This window comes from Auxenochlorella protothecoides (assembly GCF_000733215.1).
Source record: "Auxenochlorella protothecoides strain 0710 unplaced genomic scaffold scaffold65, whole genome shotgun sequence".
NCBI classification, from domain to species: Eukaryota; Viridiplantae; Chlorophyta; class Trebouxiophyceae; order Chlorellales; family Chlorellaceae; genus Auxenochlorella; species Auxenochlorella protothecoides.
In genome coordinates, this window is record NW_011934127.1 from 219,545 (window position 1) to 240,457 (window position 20,913).

At 65.9% G+C, this 20,913-nt stretch overlaps 7 protein-coding genes across 7 annotated transcripts; 4 read left to right on the forward strand and 3 right to left on the reverse strand.

Annotated features, from left to right (window-relative positions):
- Nucleotides 1-64: 64 nt before the first annotated feature.
- F751_5588 (Regulator of nonsense transcripts 3A) lies at nt 65-1,858 on the forward strand (the record flags this gene model as incomplete). Its single annotated transcript, XM_011397443.1, has 4 exons — nt 65-201; nt 286-405; nt 515-597; nt 771-1,858. The coding sequence occupies 4 exons, from the start codon at nt 65-67 to the stop codon at nt 1,856-1,858; spliced, it is 1,428 nt and encodes a 475-aa protein (XP_011395745.1).
- A 190-nt stretch (nt 1,859-2,048) lies between these two features.
- On the reverse strand, nt 2,049-6,119 carry F751_5589 (putative protein phosphatase 2C 11; the record flags this gene model as incomplete). Its single annotated transcript, XM_011397444.1, has 10 exons — nt 2,049-2,184; nt 2,485-2,561; nt 2,691-2,789; nt 3,081-3,235; nt 3,421-3,611; nt 4,492-5,048; nt 5,214-5,269; nt 5,487-5,669; nt 5,847-6,012; nt 6,111-6,119. 10 exons carry the CDS (start codon nt 6,117-6,119, stop codon nt 2,049-2,051), a joined length of 1,629 nt encoding a protein of 542 aa, XP_011395746.1.
- Nucleotides 6,120-6,553: 434 nt separating this feature from the next.
- F751_5590 (Alpha,alpha-trehalose-phosphate synthase [UDP-forming] 1) lies at nt 6,554-11,517 on the reverse strand (the record flags this gene model as incomplete). Its single annotated transcript, XM_011397445.1, has 6 exons — nt 6,554-7,420; nt 7,654-7,995; nt 8,203-8,544; nt 9,342-10,421; nt 10,633-11,121; nt 11,413-11,517. The coding sequence occupies 6 exons, from the start codon at nt 11,515-11,517 to the stop codon at nt 6,554-6,556; spliced, it is 3,225 nt and encodes a 1,074-aa protein (XP_011395747.1).
- A 535-nt stretch (nt 11,518-12,052) lies between these two features.
- On the forward strand, nt 12,053-13,117 carry F751_5591 (60S ribosomal protein L13-2; the record flags this gene model as incomplete). Its single annotated transcript, XM_011397446.1, has 3 exons — nt 12,053-12,161; nt 12,366-12,499; nt 12,734-13,117. 3 exons carry the CDS (start codon nt 12,053-12,055, stop codon nt 13,115-13,117), a joined length of 627 nt encoding a protein of 208 aa, XP_011395748.1.
- Nucleotides 13,118-13,507: 390 nt separating this feature from the next.
- Nucleotides 13,508-14,506, forward strand: F751_5592 (hypothetical protein; the record flags this gene model as incomplete). Its single annotated transcript, XM_011397447.1, has 4 exons — nt 13,508-13,701; nt 13,838-13,889; nt 14,005-14,160; nt 14,399-14,506. The coding sequence occupies 4 exons, from the start codon at nt 13,508-13,510 to the stop codon at nt 14,504-14,506; spliced, it is 510 nt and encodes a 169-aa protein (XP_011395749.1).
- A 588-nt stretch (nt 14,507-15,094) lies between these two features.
- On the reverse strand, nt 15,095-15,853 carry F751_5593 (hypothetical protein; the record flags this gene model as incomplete). Its single annotated transcript, XM_011397448.1, has 3 exons — nt 15,095-15,287; nt 15,415-15,624; nt 15,798-15,853. The coding sequence occupies 3 exons, from the start codon at nt 15,851-15,853 to the stop codon at nt 15,095-15,097; spliced, it is 459 nt and encodes a 152-aa protein (XP_011395750.1).
- Nucleotides 15,854-18,623: 2,770 nt separating this feature from the next.
- F751_5594 (hypothetical protein) lies at nt 18,624-20,226 on the forward strand (the record flags this gene model as incomplete). Its single annotated transcript, XM_011397449.1, has 5 exons — nt 18,624-18,923; nt 19,071-19,292; nt 19,551-19,652; nt 19,804-19,881; nt 20,095-20,226. 5 exons carry the CDS (start codon nt 18,624-18,626, stop codon nt 20,224-20,226), a joined length of 834 nt encoding a protein of 277 aa, XP_011395751.1.
- Between the last annotated feature and the right edge of the window lie 687 nt (nt 20,227-20,913).

The following is a 20,913-nucleotide window of genomic DNA, read 5'->3' on the forward strand; positions in this document are numbered from 1 at the left end:
TCAGACTGGTCAAACCGCTGGGATCTGGGAGATTTCCCAATAGTATGCATGCCACTGTAGTGACATGACGCAGGCGGAGGAGAGGACAAAGGTGGTGGTGCGTCACCTCCCTCCATCCCTGTCCGAAGACGCCTTCAAGTCGGCCGTGCAGGAGTGGCTCGACAGATCCAACTGGTCCGCCTACTACCAGGGCAAAGTCAGGTGCGGCGGGACTGCTGCAGCGATGACTCTGCTGTCTCGCTGGGACGCACCAGCCAACTGCGCACCCTGCCCCTCAACCTGCAGCGCCAAGGAGCATGTGCATTCGAGGGCGTACCTGAATTTCAAGGACCCCGCGGATGCCCTCCGATTCAGTGCTGCATTCAATGGCAATCTCTTCGTTTCGGACCGAGGAGCCCACACGAGGTGAGGCGGCAGATGGGCCGAGAGGGGGCAGGGGCTGGCTGTCCTGTGCACCAAGATGACACAGCAAATGAGTTTCCAGGCTCACCCATACGCACCCTTCCCTATCCAGGGCTCGGGTCGAGTATGCTCCCTTCCAGCGTGTACCCCGTGCAACCAATCGCCGAGACCCACGCGAAGGCACAATCGAGAAAGGTGTGGTGTCGGTGCGCTGCACAGAAGGCCCAGCTCATAGATTTGTTGAGTGGGTGCATGGTTTCCTCCATCCGTACTGTTGCTGTGCATTTTACTTACATCCTTCTGCAAATTCTCCCTTGAACACGGGTGAATGGCACCGATGAAATCCCCAGCCCTCCTCCTTCCCACAGATGCCGGGTATCGTGCCTTTCTCAAGTCGCTGGATGAGGAGACCCAGACCAAACCCTCTGCCCTTCCAGCACCCCAGCCGCCCATGGAGACCGATGCCTTGACCCCCCTGGTTCTTTTCCTGAAGGAGAAGCGAGCCAAGGACAAGCTGAAGGCGGCGGCGGTGGCCGCCGCCAAGAAGGGTGGCAAGGGACCGCCCGCAGCGAAGACGGCGCCGCAGGTTCAGCTCAAGCAGCAGCCGGGTGGGGCTGGGAAGCAGGGCACCGCCACGCCAGAGGTCAGCAAGCCTGCACGGGGGAAAAAGGCCGCCAAGGGCGCCGCAGCGGCCCAGGACGCAGCAAAGTCCGCCAAGGCCAAGCCTGGGGATCATGGCAAGCCCGGCGCTGTCCCCAAGGAGGCTGGGCCCGGCGCCAAGAACGCTGGCAAGAAGGCTGGGGCTCCAGGAGGGGCGCAGGCAGCCGAGGCTAGCCCGGCCTCCCTGCCCAAGCAGAAGAAGGCCCCTGTGACCATCCAGATGATCAAGAGGGTTGCCCCAGGCGGCGGCGGTAAGGCAGAGAAGGCAGGGCCCGGCCTCACGCAGCTACAGGGGCAGCCGCTGGCGCCCTCGCGGCAACGAGCAGGGTCCTTGCCCTCAGGAAATGGCGAGGCTACTGGAGCACAGCCGCAGGGGTCCCGAGACGCCAGCGGTGGAGCCGCCAGGACGCCAGACCCTAGCAGGAGGAATCCCACAGCCATCCTCAAACGGGCGGGGGCAGGCGCAACCGGCGAGGGGCCTCAGCCCGCGCCCGACCTTGGTGCGGCGGCTGCCCCCGCAGCCGCGCCAGCTGGAAAGCCTGGAGCGGAGCCTGCCCCGTCGACCAGGGGGGGGAAACCTGTGCGTGTGCGGGAGGGCTTCCAGGCCTTCCAGCCCAAGCGAGTCGGCCGGCTGACAGAGGGCTCGGGAGCGACGGGGGCCGGCCTCTCCCCTGTCGGCGAGGAGAGGTCGGCACCGCACCACCCAGCCCCCCGCAAGAAAAAAGTGGGACGAGGGGACCCAGCAAACCCCGGCCTGTCGGCGGAGGGCAAAACTCAAGCCGCGGCCGGCGGATGAGCGGCCAGAAGCGCCGACCCACGAGGGCCGCTGGCAGTTGGACGGATGCGCGCGGCGTGATGCTCAACTGTGGAGGGCTTACAGACGAGCTCAGCTGCTGCACCATGAAAAGCATGGGCGGCACATGAGCATGGTAGGAAAACTGCGCCGAAGCGCCAGGACCCCTCCTTTGACACTGCGGCGCCACCCCTCAGGCGGTGCTGGTGTTGTTGGTGGCCTCCAGCGCTGCGTCTGGCGGCGTCAGGGGGTTCAGGTAGTTGCCCAGCACGACGTTGAGCGTGAAGAGCAGGGCGCTGGCCTGCTCGTAGTTGAGCTTCTCGCCGGTGCTGTGGCGGGCGGGCGGTGGGTGAGAGGAGGGTTGGTCGAGGGACAACAACAGCCTGGCACCCCCTGCATGCAAAGCAGCGCATCGGCCGACACACAAGGGCAATGCGTTTCGGACGCAGCCGGACCAGGAGCTGTGGACGCCCGTACGCCGCGGCCCAGACTGGGCCCGAGGCCTACTATTCTCCCTACGCGCGCTTGCCCTTGGCCATGCTGACTGCGAATGCTGCCCAACCCCCTCCAGTGTGGTGCACATCTCTCCCGAGAGCAATCAAGTGCCTGCAACCTGAGACACAGCACACCTGCTCTTCACCCAGAACTTGAAGAGGCGGGCATCACAGCCAAGGCTCGTATCCTTGTTCTCGCAGTTTCCTGTGCCCTGCGCCAGATGTGGGAAGGGTTGAGGGGTTGGCAGGACAGGCCAATCCCAGGATGTTGGTGGCGTCGATCATAAAAACCTTGCATGCCCACTCCGAACCTAACGCACAGCGCCACCCCGGCCCCCCACCTGGATGACGCCCTGCTGTATTTGGGTGTTGAGACCGGTCAGTGCCGACGCCACCTCAAGGAGGAAGCCAGGGGACGGGTTGTCTTCCCTGACATGGATCTGGCATGGGCTCCGGGAGGATACGGGCGGTGATGCTAAGCTCAAGGATACCCATGTTGGGGCAGCAAGCACAGCACACAGGATTCATGCTGGGATGGAGGGCGGTGCTGCGCTCTCGGAGCGGCAATCTTGACGGCTCTGAATGCCTCTCTTGCCGCTCTGCATCAATCCGGCGCGATGCAGAGACACCCCCACACCATGCTTCCCTGCCCCTCGCTGCCGCTTTCCAAGGAAAGCCCTGGTCCTCATCCAAAAGTTGTGCACCAAAGACCGACTTTCCGTTCCACTCACCACGGAGTGCTCCTTGTCCTCCGAGTTGGAGATGGTGATGGGCCCAGATGTGAATTCTGTCGCCGCTTTCACATCGCTCTGGTGAGTGCAGTACATTAGGTAATCCCTGACCTGGTCAGCCAGCATCTCCGCAGTCTTGTCCTTCAGTTTATTGCCTGCATGAGGGGACAGAATGCAGGGGAGATCGGGTTGTGGCCATGGTCCCCTGCTATCTTGCGCGCCACACCACCACTCAACTGCCCGCCGGCGGCTGCTCCTATGCAGCCTCGCGCACATGATCCTGGCTCACTGCCTCGCCGTCCCATATGCGAATCCCCACAACCACCCTGCGCCCGCTCACCGCTGAGGCTGGTGAGCCAAAAGGTGTTGTGCGCTATGCCCTCGGCGTCTGTGCTCACCACGGCGTTCTCCGCGACCAGGTCCAGCCCATTCAACACCCAGGCAATGATGCGCAGGAGGCCGGGGTAGTCCTTGATCTCCACCTCCAGCACCGTGGAACTCTCCTCGCGCTCGTTGTCCACCGTCACAAAGCTGCGGGGAGAGGTGGGCATGGCAGGTGCATCGCAAGATGCAGGCCAGGAGGACAACATGTCGGCCTGCGTACATGGACCAGGCTGTACTACCGTTGCAAGGCCAGCACACTCACGCAGGCATGCACATGTCGGCATCGGCATCCTCGGATCGGCATGTTGTGCGCCTGGGGCCGGGCGCCCGTGCAGGATGCCCCTGCCTCCAGGGGCAAGGCGGGGCAGGGGCTCGCCATTGTGGGTGCGTGCTGAGAGATCTGCGGAATCCCGGTGCTTGGGCCAGGCTCCCTGGCCGGAAACTCAAGGCCAAGGACGCTGGCATCGTCATGGGTCCGCGACAGCACAGAGGTGCGGCCCCTTGGGTTCTTTTGGAGACGAGGTGCGCGCCCCGGGATCCGATGTCAGTGTGCTTCCAAAAGGTTGGTGATATCGTCGAGAGTCAGGGAGCGTTAGAATGGGTTCATAGCGCATTTGCCCGTGTGTCGTCGAGTGGCGCCCCCCGTCCCACGTCAGAGATCACTTCCGCCGCTGCTGCGCATGCCGTGCCAGGGGTAGATCTCTCGGGCGCCGTGACTTTCACCAAGGGACTGGCCGCATCACCTGGATATGAAATCGGTACAGACGAGCGAAGTGTGCAAGGAAGTGCACGGGTGCAGGGACAGGCACATGGGTGCATGTTACCCCCCCCTAAGGGGCCTGGGCAAGAATACAATGGCGAGGGAGAGGGGCCAGCCCTCGCCGCCACGCCTGGGAGGCGCGATATACGCCAGGCAAAGGGGTCTTTGGAGGGATGGGGCCCAGGGGCCGGCCCGGAGGTCTACGCAGAGTGTGGCCCCGACCCCTCCCCCCGGCCACCCCAACGCTCCGATGGCCCCCACGCTCACTCCGCGCCCTCCTCATCGAGGCCCTTGAACACGACCACCGAGGCAGTCATGTTGTCGCAGCCGATGCCGCGCGTCTCGCGCGGGTCGGAAGCCACGCAGGCGTTGAGCAGCTCGCTGGCAGCCTGCGTGGGGGTCAGCCCCTCGTCCAGGCGTGCGCCGACAAAGTCCACCACCTGCTGGTTGCTCATGACGTCCCAGATGCCGTCGCAGGCCAGCACCATGAAGCGGTCCCCCGGCACCAGGGCCTCCACGCAGAGGTCGGGCTGGGCGGTGATGATCTGGTCCTTGGCTTCCAGTGCGGGGTTGGCCTTGTAGCGCAGGTCGCCGATGGCGCGGGAGAGGTTCAGGTTGCCGTTCACGCGCGTGATGCCGCCCACCTCGGACACGAAGCCGCCGGCGGCCATGATGCGCGCGCGCTCGCCCGCCGCCGAAGGCTTGTGGTCGTGGGAGAGGGGGACGGCCACGCCGCGCCGCGCCAACACCGCGCGCGAGTCGCCCGCGTTGGCCACGAACAGCCGCCGGCCCTTGAGCAGTGCCACCACCGCCGTGCACCCCGCCTGCACCGTGGCCTCCACGCCGGGCAGGGGACGGGGGGCGGGGGCGCCGGGGTCGGCAACATTGGTGCCGGAGCCGGACTCGAGCGGGGCAGCGCGGCCGTTGGCGGTGCCGGCCGCCGCGGCCGCCGCGGCCGCCGCGCTGTTCTGCATGCGCTGCAGGGACACCAGCTTGCGAAGCATGCTGTACGTGTCGTCGCCCTCCTCGTCCTCTGTCGCGGAGGCTGAGCGGGGGTGGGTTTTGATGAAGGGTGTAAATAAAGCGGACACCAGCTCATGAAGGGAGGACTGGTGAGCACGGGACCAGCTGGTTGCGCTTTCGCGGGTGGGGCACACTGTGGGAGCATGGCGCCCCCAGGCGATCGCCCAAGCACGAATGCCCCCCATCGGTGCACGCCAGGGCCTAGATCAGGGAGCAAGCGCCGCTACGCCGCCCCTCACCTTTGTCCAGGCTCTTGCGGATGGACTCCAGCTGGGAGAAGCCCTCGGCGGAGCGCATCAGGTCGTCCATGCGGTGGAAGACGTGCACGAGGCTGCCCTCGTACTCCCCCGCCTTGAACTCCCCAGATCGCTCCAGCTCCTCCCGGATGTACATGGAGCAGAACTTCGCAACCTCGGGCCCACCTGGGGGGTTGGGAAGGGGGTGGGTGGGACACTCGCCAGGCGGGCCTGTCCAAGGTGGATCTCACAGAACTGGCCAGGGGCAGTTACATGAGTGCAGTGCACCTATCCTCTAAGGGTACGACAACGCACGCCCCAGGGCCCCTGTTGGGGCTCTCAGCACCCTCCCTGTCTTCTCACCATGACCGTCGAAGATTCCAAACAGGTAGGTGTCCTTGCTGATGTGGTGCGCGATGTGTGCGTCCTCCATGTTCTTCCGCCACCCCTGGTGCGCGGATATGCCGTAGCTGAGGTCATCTGTGCTGCCCTCCAACGTGTCCTTCTCCGTGACGGGAGAGGAGAGATACTGGGAGAAGGGGGCGCGCACGGTATGGTGAGCGGTTGCGTGTCCAGGAGGCTTCGCCGCGCGGAATAGGCCCTGTGCCACTGCGCTCCCATTCTCACCTGTCCCATCCTGATTGTGGCGTGGCCTGTAAGTGGAAAGAGGCTGGGCTCTGGTGCAAGGCCGGGGGGAGACCCACGTCTCCTGGGCTCAGGTGGTCTGCGCCATCGAGGTCACAGACCCTGCCTCCTCCACGGCGTGTGCAGCCCCGGTGTGCCGGCACCTCTGGTCGGCGCACAAGCTCGGTAAAGGGTCGCACTGCTGCCCGCGCTGCCTCCCGACGGGCGATTGACGGGGAGTGCGCGTGTGCAGGAACCCCTGCCCCCTGTGAGCTGATCATTCTCGCGAATCTGGCGGGAACGGGTATCGCACCACAACGACGGGGGGACCTACGCGGGCTGCCGGTGCCCCCGCTTCTGTGAACATTTGACACAACCCAAGGGCGCCCCCCTATCCTCCACCTTCCCTTTCCTCGCCCCTCCCTCCGATCCGTTCTACAACAGGGTCACTGCCTGCCCAGCATCGCCTCCTCATCGCGGGGGTTCAGGCTCCAGGACCGCGCACTGGCCTCCAGCCAGCCGCTGTCGGCGAGCCCGTCCCCGCCGCTGCTGGTGGGCGACAGCGAGGTCACGGGCATGAGCTGCTCCATGGTCGCACCGTTGGTCAGCGCCAGCTGGCGCAGCAGCGCCGCCACCTCCGCAGAGCTGGACAGCGTGAAGGCCGCGCGGCTGACCACCCCGCGCCCGACCGCGCAGGTGAAGCAGTGGCGCGGTGGGACGGCGAAGGGCAGCTCGTGCCCGCCAAAGGCCTGCACGCTGCCGCCCGTGGCGCCCGGCGCGCCCCCGCCCGTCGTGCTGGCCCCCGGAGCCGAAGCGTGCGCAGCGTGTGCTGCCTGGCGCCGCGCCTCGCCCGTCGTGCGATGCCGCACGGCGCCGGCCTCCGCGTCGCTGCTGGCCAAGTAGCGGTGCCGGTCCTGCGCCGACGGCGCTGCGGGCAGCACGGCGGCCGGCGCGACAGGCGCGGCCGCCGCCCCGCCGCCCATGCCCATGCGCGCGGCCAGCGAGGGGGACAGCGCATGCCCCGCCGGACCCAGGGCGCCCGGATCGTGGTGCTGCGGCCGCGTAGCCCCTACACCTGCGGGACCGGGCGCGGGGGCGTGGCTTGGCGCGGGCGCGGGCGCGGGCGCCAGGCCGCCCTCCGTCTCGCCCGACACCAGCGCGTAGAGGTTCTCGTCGCGCTGCAGGAAGTGCCCCGCCGCCAGCACAAAGTTGACGCTGGCCATGTCGCAGGCGTCGGCCATGTACTGCAGCACCTTTTCCAGCGAGGCGCCCTTGCTCACGCCCACGGGCCGCACCTCGATGCTGCGCCCGCCCTGTGGGGTGATGTGTGTGTGTGGGAAGGGGGGGGATGGACCTTGAGAGTCGGGATCCAGAGGGCGATTCATGAGTGGAGTTGTGGATTTCTGGTGGCCGATGCCAGCGCTGTCCTCCCAGGCTCGAGTCACTCCCGTCGCCCCCTCAAAGACATCACCAAACGCGTCGCCCTCAGCTTCCTCCGCCCTCATTCCCAGGCGCTCCCCTCCCTCCCTTCACAAAAGATCCTTACCCTCACGACATCCACGGGCGCAGAGGAGATGGGCCCCGAAATGAGGTGCTGGAGCAAGTCTCGGGCCTGCAGGCGCCCAAACTCGACGTCGGCGGCACGGTAGTTCCACACGATGCTGTGCTCCCGCTGCTCCACGAAGCTGCGCGGAGTGCGCTCGCAAAAGTACTCGAACACCAGACTGACGCTGTCCATCCACTCGCCCGAGGGCGGCTCGATGACGGGCACCCACTCGGTGGCGCCGGGGGGGCGCAGCAGCATGCCGTTCTCCGCCGCCAGCCAGATGCGCGTGCCGGCAAACACCTCCTCCAGCACCTCCTTCTCGCTCCCGCTGAACACCACCACCTGCGTTGTCGTGAGAGGGGGGGGGGGGGGGGGGGGGGTAGGGACCCTGCGCATGCAGCCAGGCGCAGGGTCGGGGCGGTGCGAGGTCGGTCGGTCCCACGAATCGGCACAGCCATGCACCCCGAGCCACACCTGGCATGCATGGCGTGGTGCTGCATGCCGCCCCCCCCCCCCTTCCCCCCCCCTCCCTTCACAAAAGATCCTTACCCTCACGACATCCACGGGCGCAGAGGAGATGGGCCCCGAAATGAGGTGCTGGAGCAAGTCTCGGGCCTGCAGGCGCCCAAACTCGACGTCGGCGGCACGGTAGTTCCACACGATGCTGTGCTCCCGCTGCTCCACGAAGCTGCGCGGAGTGCGCTCGCAAAAGTACTCGAACACCAGACTGACGCTGTCCATCCACTCGCCCGAGGGCGGCTCGATGACGGGCACCCACTCGGTGGCGCCGGGGGGGCGCAGCAGCATGCCGTTCTCCGCCGCCAGCCAGATGCGCGTGCCGGCAAACACCTCCTCCAGCACCTCCTTCTCGCTCCCGCTGAACACCACCACCTGCGTTGTCGTGAGTGGGGGGGGGGGGGGGGGGGGGGGGGGGGGGGGGGGGGGGGGGGGGGGGGGGGGGGGGGGGGGGGGGGGGGGGGGGGGGGGGGGGGGGGGGGGGGGGGGGGGGGGGGGGGGGGGGGGGGGGGGGGGGGGGGGGGGGGGGGGGGGGGGGGGGGGGGGGGGGGGGGGGGGGGGGGGGGGGGGGGGGGGGGGGGGGGGGGGGGGGGGGGGGGGGGGGGGGGGGGGGGGGGGGGGGGGGGGGGGGGGGGGGGGGGGGGGGGGGGGGGGGGGGGGGGGGGGGGGGGGGGGGGGGGGGGGGGGGGGGGGGGGGGGGGGGGGGGGGGGGGGGGGGGGGGGGGGGGGGGGGGGGGGGGGGGGGGGGGGGGGGGGGGGGGGGGGGGGGGGGGGGGGGGGTGAAAGGGGGTGATTTCTGGGGCTGGTGTCCGAACATCCGCCTGCCAGAGCTGGCGGGCAGCGTGGAGTAGGAGGCTCGGTCCGGTGGGCTGCTCGATACCTCGCGCCCGTGCCTCATCTGCAGGCCCGCTGTATGGGCATGCACATCCTCCCCCAGATCTGCTCCTGGGTGGGAGACATTCACGACGCCTCTTTTCTCACCCCTCCACCAGGTCGTTACTCCCCCAAAACACCCCCCTCTGTCCCCCGCTTCCCCACAAACACATGCGAACCCCCCTTCCTCTCACGTGGACGTTGGGGTCGGCGGCGAGGGCGGCCAGCGCGGCGACGGCGTCCGGGTCGACGCGGGCGCGGGCGCGGCCCGGGCCAAAGGGCCCCGCCGCGTGCCCTACGCCCGGACGGTGCGTCCTCCCCCCCGGCCCCTCCTCTCCCGGCGTCAGCGTGGCGTTGTAGCCCAGGACCAGGAGGCGCCCCGCCGCGCTACCGAACGCAGCGGCCACGTCCGGCACGGGGAGCGGCGGCGGCACGCCCCGCGTGCGCAGCTCCGCCTCCACCGCCGTGTCGTCCAGCTCGGAGATGAAGGTGTCGGCCCAGGTCTGCGCGGTGTGCACGGTGACGTGCGCGTAGTTGTGGCGGTGGCGCTCGCGCCGCTCGCGCTCCGGCATGCGCAGCGCGTAGCCGATGGCCGCGGCCAGGTCGGACACGTTCCAGGGGTTGACCAGGAGGGCGCCCGCGCCCAGGCTCTGCGCCGCGCCGGCAAACTCGGAGAGCACCAGCACGCCCGCGTTGTCGCGCTGGCAGGCCACGTACTCGTAGGACACCAGGTTCATGCCGTCGCGCAGGGAGGTCACCAGCGCGACGTCGGTGATGGCGTACAGCGCCACCAGCTCGTGGAAGGACAGCTGGCGGTCCAGGTGGTAGATGGGCACGTGGGTGAGCGTGCCATACCGGCCGTTGATGCGGCCCACAACTTCGTGCACCATGCTGCGCAGGCGCTGGTACTCCGGGACGTCGGTCCTGCTGGGCACCGCGATCTGGACCAGGAGCACGCGGTCGCACCACTCCGGGTGCTCCTCCAGGAACTTCTCAAAGGCCAGCAGCTTCTGGGGGATGCCCTTGATCATGTCCAGCCGGTCCACGCCCAGCATGACCTTGCGCCCCGCGTACCGGTTCAGCAGCTGGGCCACGTTGGCGCGCACCTCGGGCGCGCCCAGCGCCGCGGTGAAGCGGTCGGGGTCGATGCCGATGGGGAAGGCGGCGACGTGGGTCAGCGACCCGTCGTCCTCCACGCCCTCCGGCGTGGCCTCCAGGCCCAGGATGCGGGTGCAGGCGGACACAAAGTGGCGCGCGTAGTCGTAGGTGTGGAAGCCGATGAGGTCGGCGCGCAGGACGGAGCGCAGCAGCTCCTCGCGAACGGGCAGCGTGCGGTAGATCTCGGAGGAGGGGAAGGGCGTGTGCAGGAAGAAGCCCACCTGGGGTTGGGCAGCGTTTCGTGCATGGGAAGGTGGGTCGAGAGGACGCAGGAGGGCAGAGGTGTCTTGAGCTGGGTCGGGCGAGCTCCTTGGTGTTTGCAGACCAGGGTGGGAGCGGGGCACAGGCGGCAGAGCATGGAGGGTTGTGGCCCGTGGGCCCCCCCCCCGCCCCCCCTCCTAATATCAAGCGATCAGCCCACAACACACCGACCTTCATGTTGGGGCGGCGCTCCTTGAGCACCGCGGGAAGGAGCATGAGGTGGTAGTCCTGCACCCAGATGATGTCGCCCTCCTGGTAGTGCTGCATCACCGCGTCGCCAAAGATGCGGTTGACCATCTGGTGAGCGGCCCACTGGAACTGCAGCGTCCGCGTCTCTGACAGCTTGCTGTCGATGTTCAGCGGCACGTAGTGGAACAGCTGCCACAGCACGGAGTTGCAGAAGCCGTTGTAGTGCAGGTCCACCATCTTCTGGTCCAGGTACACCGGCGCGTAGCCCTCGCCGTGCAGCGCAGAGGTCAGCGCGTCGCGCTCCGGTCCCGCCTCGACGTACACCCCGGGCCAGCCGATCCACTTGGTCTGGAAGTGGGCCACGCCCATGAGCGCCGACACCAGGCCCCCCGCGCTGACCTGCAGCTGCCACTTGCCCTCCGGGTCGCGGTACGCCGACACCGGCAGGCGGTTGGCCACCACGATCAGGCGCTGGGAGGCGCGGCCGTCGGCGAGTGCGGGGTGGGGCGCCGCGGCGCAGAAATCGGGGGGGGCGCCGGCGCCGCCGGCGCGGGGGTGCACCCCGGGGGACTCGGCGCCGGGCACGCCGGGCTGGTCGCCAAACAGTACTGTGGTGCTCTGGCTCTTCCTCATGCGCTGGAGCAGGAGGCGGTCTGGGGGGGGGGGAGGGGGGGGAGGCAGGGAGGGGGTTCTGGCACCGGGGGCTGAACACATAGAACAGTGGGAACCTTTCCACCAGTGCCCAGGCCCTGGCGTACCCACGCGAGAGGGGGGCACGCGCTGGACCTCCTGGTTGGAGTGCGCGCGCTCCAGTGTCTTCCCCTCAGGCATGCCCGGCACGCTGGGGACCCTCTCTAGGCAGGCCATGGCCCGGGGGCCTGAAGGAGAGCCGGCCAGGCGCTCGCAGGTGCCGGGCGCGATGCGAGCGTGTCGGACGGAGGCTGATCAAGAATGGAAAAATGACATGTGGGCGCGCGGGTTGGCCCCAGATGGATCCGGCACCGAAAGGCCCAGGCCCAGGCACTTCCGGGGTGGGGTATTCAACGGCTGAGCTGCTTCAGGACGGCTCAGAGCAGCAGAAACAGGACATCGTGCATGTACATGCCGCGCGACGGGGGTACCATGCAGCTCGATGGCAGGTTGAGGGGCCCAGCCCATGACGCATCAAGAGTGCCCAGATCGCGGGGAGGGGCTCGCAGAGCTGGATCCTGGTAGAAAGGACGTCTCGGCCCCGAGCCGGCCTTACTGCGCCTGCCGGGCCTGGAACCCCCTCTTCCAGGCTTACGCATCTTGACACAGGTGAGGCGTGCGAAGCGAGAGGAGCAAAGGCGCGGCGCCGATTCTGCAGCCGTGCCCCGGTCACTGACGGCTGCTCCCCGCCTGCAGGTACCCGGGCGACAAGATGGTGCGCCACAACAACGTGGTGCCCAACCAGCACTTCAGGAAGAAATGGCAGACCAACGTGCGGACCTGGTTCAACCAGCCCGCCCGCAAGCTGCGCCGGAGGCAGGGTGAGCGCCCTCGGGACGGGGACAGGAGGCCCTCGAATGCGCTCCAGCTCGCGTTCTGCGCTGGAGACGGGCGGGGAAGCTGAAGTGGCTTGGCTGTTTGCCACTTGTATCCCTGCGCATGTTGGCCGCGCAGCGTCCGGGCGTGACGGGAGGGACATCGCACCCACCCTCATGCCCCGCCACCCACCCTCCCACCCTCCGCAGCCCGTGCTGAGAAGGCCAAGACCGTCTTCCCCCGCCCCACCGCCGGTCCCCTGCGCCCCATCGTGCACTCCCAGACCGTGAAATACAACCGCAAGAAGCGCACCGGCCGTGGCTTCACCCTCGAGGAGCTGAAGGTGCGTTTGATCATAGCTCCGGGGCTGGGACAGGACCCCAGCCCGCCACCTGGGTGACCTCAGCAAGGCTGTGCTGGGGCCCTCACCGGCAAGGGTCAAACGTTCCGGCTGCCAGGGCAGTGCAATGCGTCCCGCGGGCTGTGGTTTTAAGCCTGCGCGCTCGAATGCCCCACATGGCCAACCCAGTCCTTTTCACAGATTGCCCCCCCCCCCCTCCCCCACTTCCCTCCGCAGGAGGCCGGCATCTCCGCCAAGCTCGCCCCCACCGTGGGCATCGCCGTGGACCACCGCCGCCGCAATCGGTCCCTGGAGGGCCTGCAGGAGAACGTGGCGAGGCTGAAGGCGTACAAGGCCAACCTGGTGCTGTTCCCGCGCCGCGCCGGCAAGCCCCGCGCGGGCGAGGCCTCCGCCGAGGAGCTGGCCGCCGTGGCCCAGCTGACGGGACCCGTGCTGCCCCTGACACACACCAAGCCCAAGCTGGAGCTGGTCAAGCTGACCGCCGAGCAGAAGGCCGCCACCGCCTACGCCACGCTGCGCCTGGAGCGCATGAACGTGCGCATGGCCGGCGTGCGCGCCAAGCGCGCCGCGGAGGCCGCCGCCGCGGAGAAGGATGCCTGAGCGTGTGCTGTAAGGATGGACCTGGACCGAAAGAGCTGGGTTCAGGGGGCCCAGGGAAGGAGGGAAGGAGGGAGGTCGGTCGTCATGCAGGTGCGCAGCATGGCTTGAACAACGCAGGAGGCCCAATTTCCGTCCAAACGGAGCGAACGACGCTCTGCGGGTCGTGATCAGCACACGCAGAAATTGCATTCCCAGGATTGAAATCGATGATTGGTAATACATTCGCGTGGAGGATACATGACTTGAAGACGAGAGTACACGCTTCAGGCTGACGACCATGGCGCCCCGGTGAGCTGGGTTGGTGGCGAGTCAATGTGCAGCGCACCTGCAATGCACTGATATTATCAATCGAATGTCTCGCGTTGCAACGTTCCCGCTTGCAGAAAGTTCATGGATGCGTTGGAGGCGCTGAGCGGATCCTCCTCCGACAGTGAGGCCGAGGCCGAGCCAGAGCCCCAGCCTGCAGCAAAAAGGAGCGCTGCCACCAAGATCAGCCTGGAGGACTTGCAGCAACATGGATACTCTGGCGGCCCCAGTGTGCTTTATGTCCCGCCCCCAGCTGACGCGGATCCCAACTGGACATGGTGGGTGTTAGGGCTCTGGCTGGGTGAGCGATCTCTGGCTATGCCGTGAGACAGAGATGTGGCCCTGGAATGGGCACTCGGAAGTATGCTTTCCTCATAATGTAGATGTATTCTGCCCTCCTTTGCCACCCTCCAGGTCCTCGGGGGCAGATCGGAAGGGAGTCGAGCCTGTGCAGGAGTCTCGAGAGGTGGGAGGTGTGACGGCTGCGGGTGCCAGTGGGTGATGCTGTGGCACCCCCGGCACCAGCAGCTTGAGTGGTGCATCCCACACACCTCTCAGCCTCCACACACCTGCCCGGGCAGGAGAGGGAGCGTAACAGGGAGGCCGTGACCTCCGGCCTGGATGAAGAGGCGCGGCTGGCCCGCGCCGCCGTCTCGCATGCCCAGCAGCTCAAGGCTGGCAGGAGGGCTGAGGCCCAGGCGCAGAAAGAGGCAGCCAATCTGAGCTGGAAGCAGAAGGTAAGGGCGTGGGAGCAGGGGTGCTGTGGATTGGCGAGCTTGTTGTCTGGTGGGGAACGGCATTCTTGCAGTTCGCAAACACAGCCCAGTCGAGGAGGTGGTTATCTTGGAGCGAGAGGGAGCCTCCTGCTAACAGGATCTGTCATGTGTGTTGATGATTCTCCTGCCAGGACATGCAAAGCATTGAATGGCAAGGTTTGTGTGGAGTCCGGAACCCCCCACACATCCCTCGCTGCAGGAAAAGAGAAAACGAGAGCGAGGTCAGCAAGCTTCCTCCAAAAACTACATTGAAGAGGAGAAACGGCGAGCGAGGCAATATGGCATGGTCAGCGGCTTTGACACCTGAGGTGTCCTAGGTGCACAGGATCCTCCCAAGGACAACCCCTCATGGGGGGGATTTTATGTAAAAGGCATTTCGGCCACGCCGACTCTCCTCACCACACCCATACCGGGCTTGCGCCGGTTGCACAGCTACGTCCGCGAGAATCAGGCTGGCGCAGTTGGTTGCCACGGACGGCGAACCGTTTTTTGTGTAGAGGGTGCAGGGGGGGTGGGGGCGGCGAACAAGGGAGCCCGCCAAAGGCCGTGGGACGGGCCTCCCGGGCGAAAAAACGCTTGACCAGCATGAGCATGTTGGCAGCTCCGTTCACGTCGTGGTTGACAACGTTGACCTTGCAGGCCTTGTTGACGCACCGCTTGGTGTCTCACACGTCCACCAGCTTCTCCTTGCCTCGGCGGACCCGCACGTACTGGTGGGTGTGCAGGGTGGCGTGACAGGCGCAGCGCAGCTTTGATGACCTGTGCTCGTCCACCACCACCACCACGCACCCACGCCGCAGGCGCCGCAAGAACTTGATCCAGGGCCCTGGCGGGGGCCCCCGCATGATGCCCCCCCGGTCCTGGGCCGACCAGTTACCCACGCCCACGACCGTGGTCATGCCTCGGGGGCGCGAAACTGCTCCGCCAGCCGCACGATGGCCCGCTCCCTGCCGACGTAGGCCTGGTGCCGGAGCTTGCGGAACGGCTTCCCGTCCCTGTGCCAGGCCAGGCACCGTCGCAGGTTGGAGAGGATCCACGCGACACATGACAGGAGCACCTCGGTGCTGGCTGTCTTGTGGGTTGGGCACCTGCGGGAAGACAGAGAGGGGGGATTGTGGAGGGAGGTCGGTGTGTTTGGAGTGGCAGGGGGTCCGTGACACAGGTCCCCAGAGGGGCCTGTCACTGCATACACTCCACACACCAATCACCACTCACTGGTGCAGCTCCTTGACATAGTCTGGGGCCCCGGCGTGCCACTTCGCGATGGTCTTCTGCCGCCGCTTGGACCCCGACACGGCGTGGAACTTCTTTGAAGAGCAGGATGTCGCGTTACCGTGTTTGTCGATAGCCGTGAACATCTTGGTCCGCCCCGGGTCGATGCCGATGTACTGGTGTATCTCGGCATCCTCTGGAGGGGGGTCCCGCCTGCAGAGGTGTGTATAGGAGGGTGGGGTTTGGTGAGGTGTGTTGTTGGAGCGAGGCAAGTGCGGGTGGTTGGTGGGGGAATGGATGGGTAGGAAAGGTGGGGTGCACCTCGCTGCTGGTATACACCACATCCACAGTCATTGCCAGAAACGGAGCAGCCAACTTCCCCGCACCACTTGCAAGCGTCCCAGCCAATCACTGCAGCATGTACACAAGCAAGGAGAACCATCCCTAGCAGCACACACCCCAGTGGTACAGTCACGGACCACTCACCGGTAGTATTCGTCGGCGATTCCCCTGCCCTGCGGGGCGCCCAGGGGCGCCCCGCCGCGGGTGCGCTTGCCGCTGGTCTTCGGGGCGTCTGGGGGGCGGGGTGGGGGGTCGCCGGGTCGGGGGGGTCCTCTCGCCCGCCGCAGGGTCACCGTGACGCTGTAGCCGTTGGTCCTCCAGTGGCCCGCAGAGTACCAGCCGCAGCCCTCAAAGCGCCGATAGTTGAAGAGGAGGGTGACGAATGCCCTCCCGATGTGTACAAATCAGTCCGTCTTCTTCTCCTCCCTGTCGCCCGTCTTCTTCTCCTCCTCACACGGTCATTCCGATCCTACCCACCCACACCAAGCCATTGAGGCAATCAACAATCCACGCACTGACACAGGCAGCACCGTGGCATCCAAGGCCGGCACCAGCAGGAGGCACGGCAGGGAGCCGGTGCCAGTGGCAGACCCGTCACTTTGGATCACCCCCGACCAGGTCACAACATCCAAGGAGCCTGACACTGAAGGACTGGACAGTACCACTGGCCCACACCCTGTGGACAGCAGCAGCGATGCTCCACCACTGCTGAGCATCCCGGACAACCTGACGCCTCCTCCCGAGAGCGTTCTAGGGCTCAAGGAAGCACTCCAGAGGCTGGCGACCAGGATCACCTGATTGCGGAGAAGGGAGTGCGTGCGGAGCATGAAGCACTCTACAAGCACCTCATGGAAGCTGATCTGCAAGTGTTGCCCGCTTGGTCGGCTGATACCATCCCCTACGGGCGGCACCTCCAGTGCAAAGCACACCGCATCCGCTCCCATCTTTTGAGAGGGGGTGGCAAAAGGCGGCGGCCTGCTTCAGCAAGCAAATGACGGTCAATATGACCTTGCTCCTGGTGTGGATCCCATATTTGTAAGGGACTAGCTTAGCAACGAGGCAGGCGATGTATGAGGAGGGGGGTATCTGGCCCCTCGTAAGGAGGCCCCTGGGCCACCAGGGGCCCATCGGGCACGACCGATGTGTGGGTGACGGCGTTCTATCGCTCTGTAATCGACACTCTTACGTTTCTATGATATAAACAAATTTGACAATGCCTCTTGCGATGCGGCGGGGTGGGGGGTCGCCGGGTCGGGGGGTCCTCTCGCCCGCCGCAGGGTCACCGTGACGCTGTAGCCGTTGGTCCTCCAGTGGCCCGCAGAGTACCAGCCGCAGCCCTCAAAGCGCCGATAGTTGAAGAGGAGGGTGACGAATGCCCTCCCGATGTGTACAAATCAGTCCGTCTTCTTCTCCTCCCTGTCGCCCGTCTTCTTCTCCTCCTCACACGGTCATTCCGATCCTACCCACCCACACCAAGCCATTGAGGCAATCAACAATCCACGCACTGACACAGGCAGCACCGTGGCATCCAAGGCCGGCACCAGCAGGAGGCACGGCAGGGAGCCGGTGCCAGTGGCAGACCCGTCACTTTGGATCACCCCCGACCAGGTCACAACATCCAAGGAGCCTGACACTGAAGGACTGGACAGTACCACTGGCCCACACCCTGTGGACAGCAGCAGCGATGCTCCACCACTGCTGAGCATCCCGGACAACCTGACGCCTCCTCCCGAGAGCGTTCTAGGGCTCAAGGAAGCACTCCAGAGGCTGGCGACCAGGATCACCTGATTGCGGAGAAGGGAGTGCGTGCGGAGCATGAAGCACTCTACAAGCACCTCATGGAAGCTGATCTGCAAGTGTTGCCCGCTTGGTCGGCTGATACCATCCCCTACGGGCGGCACCTCCAGTGCAAAGCACACCGCATCCGCTCCCATCTTTTGAGAGGGGGTGGCAAAAGGCGGCGGCCTGCTTCAGCAAGCAAATGACGGTCAATATGACCTTGCTCCTGGTGTGGATCCCATATTTGTAAGGGACTAGCTTAGCAACGAGGCAGGCGATGTATGAGGAGGGGGGTATCTGGCCCCTCGTAAGGAGGCCCCTGGGCCACCAGGGGCCCATCGGGCACGACCGATGTGTGGGTGACGGCGTTCTATCGCTCTGTAATCGACACTCTTACGTTTCTATGATATAAACAAATTTGACAATGCCTCTTGCGATGCGTTCGCATCCCCTACTGGCCACGACGGGGTCTCCCGAAGGGGCGGGAATGGCCCCCGCCGAACGGGGGCCTCTCGGATCCCCATCAAGCAATTATTCGCAATTTTATATCTTATCTAAACATGGGTCGGCTCGAGTGGCACCTGACTGGGCGATTAGTATTGTCCCGGGATGGCCGATCTGGGACTCCTGTAGCCTAACTCCCGGCCCTCACACAGTGACGTAATCTTCGGGGCCCTCCCCAGGGCTCGAAACAAATCCCTCCCTGCAGAGATTTTGATCGTGATGAACTGGAACTGGCTGACGTAAGAACTTGTGAGACAGTCCTTGCCCTATTAGCCCCGACACAAACCCTGATCTCCGGCTGTTCGCCCCCGAAAGCCACGACGCGCATTTGTTGTACCAGCGAGTGTCCTGTGCGGGACACGGCTCTCCCTGCGTCCATCATGGATGTATCATGCCACGAAGATGGCGACTGGGACATACTGGGAGCGGCTCCGTCCGGGAACCAGGCCTGGTGGACTTCTGAACTGGAGGGGGACAGCCGCTTTCCCCTCCTCGACCTGAGTACCGATGCTGGAGGAAGTGCCTCCACATCCCTTTGCACGCCCACCCTAGAACTTGACTTTTCCGACGGCGCTCCCGTCATAGCAATGACTGCCGGCCTGGGTCCCGTGGACAAGGCCCCTCCCCCTGCACCAGCCACGGGCACCTCAGGGGGCTCCTCAAACTCCGATCATCAGACCTCCCGCCCCAAGTACAATGCCGAGGAGAGGCTGGAGCGTCAGCGTGCGCGCAACCGACTGGCCCAGATACGCTACCGCGCCCGCAAGAAGGCGGCCGCCGGCGCGGTCGTGGGCCACGCCGGCGCTGTGGCGGCCTCCCTGCAGGCCGCGCGCGCCGAGGCTGCCGTCCTGGCGTCCCAGCACTCCCTCCTGTCTGGCCTGATGAGCGTGAGGGACGAGCTCATCGACGCGCTGGAGAGGGCCTACATGAGCCAGGGTGGCGGGGGTGCGCCGGCGCCCGGGGCGCCCAGGGCGCGACCCCCGCCCGGCGCCGGCTGCCCGCGACGAGCGGCGAGCCACTTCACCGCGGGGCAGCTGGCGGGGTGGCACGGGGGCTGCACGCTCGCCAGCATGGACAGACTCATGGCCCTGCCGCCCGAGCAGGCGCGCGCCTTCTCGCAGGTGCCCAGCGAGGTGGTGGCCCGGCGGTGGGGCGATGCACTTTCCTCCATGAAGCAGCTCATCGTGGACCTGGAGGAGCGGGGCGGGAAGTGCAAGCCCCTGGAGGACCAGCTGCGCAGGAAAATGCTGGAGGGGGTGAGCGTGTCTGTTGGGGTGGGCCTGCGGGCTGGAGGGTGTTGGGTCTGGGAGGGAGAGATTGTTGGCAGGGGGTTGCCATGGAGGTCTGCATGCCTGGCTCAGGTGGCCCAGGGTGCTTGTTTGGTGGAGCCCTGCAGGGAGACTGGAAACAGGAAATAATCTGCGCCATGCATGCGACCTGGCCACTTCCACTGGAGGCCGCCGAGGGTCGTCGTTTGAACCCCTCTCTTGCTCACCCCACCCCATTGCACGCAGCGAGTCCTGAAATGGAGGATCTTCCAGTACATGGGTGACCGGCTGGAACAGATCACGAGACTGCTCGAAGGACTTGGGGACCGTCAGTGGGAACACATCGTGGTGAGGTTCCTGGGTCTGTGCATTGTCATCCGTGCAGGCATGCGAGGAGGTGTGGCAGTTGGTTGTCCCATGGTCCACAGGGGCGACCATTCAGGTTTGACCTTCACAGCACCCAACTAGACCTCCCCCACACCCCATGGGCCACCCACAGAACTCGCTGGGCCTGGATCCGGAGCAGGGGCAGCAGATGCTGATGGTGGCCAGGGCCACTCGGGGAAAGCTCAGGGAGGTGAGCTGGTGCAGAGCCTGTCCTTGACTGCCCATTTCACATGTGGGACAAGCTCGGGCGGTGTGGAGCTCCAGAGACAGTGGGGTTGTCCCGTGGAGAGCGACTGACAGCGTGTGGCGCTGGGGCCAGCCTGAAGAGAAGGGACGCTCCATCGGGCGCTAATGTCCACGGACACGAGGGAACGACTCGCACATGTGCCACTCTTTCCTGCAGATCATGGCTCGAAGGAAGGATGTGCTGCAGAAGCTCACGGCATCGAGCCAGGCCGCGGTGGGGATGCCCCTCCAGGCTCGGTCACTGGACAGTCTCCAGGTGTGTAGAGGGTCGATGGCAGGGACATCCTGATGCTTGTTGTGCATGCAGTGCATGGGGGGCCGTGCAAGCGCCCATGCATGCCCATCGCATTGAAATTATTGGCGAGGGGGAGTGCACAAGCATGGAAGAATGGGGCGCATCTCGAGGCGGACAGCCTCGCCTGGTCCAGCCACGGGCCAGCCTGCCCTCGCCCGGCTCGGCCTCTCTCCCACTGCGTCGTGCATGCCATGCTGCCCAATCAATCCTCCAACCTTGTCTCTGGCCTCCCCCTTCCTCCAGCTGCGTGCTTTGATAGTGGCTCTGGAGGATACACTGGAGGAGGAGCAGGGATTGTACCATCTCGCTGCACATGCCGTCTTCAGAAATGTTCTCACTGGGCTGCAGGTGAGAAGGGGCTGCTGGTCCGACTGATGACTTGGGCTAGCCTGACAGCCACTGACCCATTGGAGAAGTGCTGTTTTCTGCTTGGTCCCGGGGGCCTGTATATGCCACCGCTCCCGAGATTGTGCTCTGTCCAGCGGCTCCCTGTCAAATGAGGGCTCGCTGAGCCGTCCCTCCTGGGAAATTCGGTCCCAGTCGGCAACCAGATCCATTACTGTATCCTTTCCCAGAAAGCCAAGACGATCACCTTGAAGCCGACGTATGGGGCTCCTGATGTAGCAGAGTAAGTTGGCAAAGGCCAAGCAGTTCTCAGGGTAGGGGTGCTCATTGCCAGCA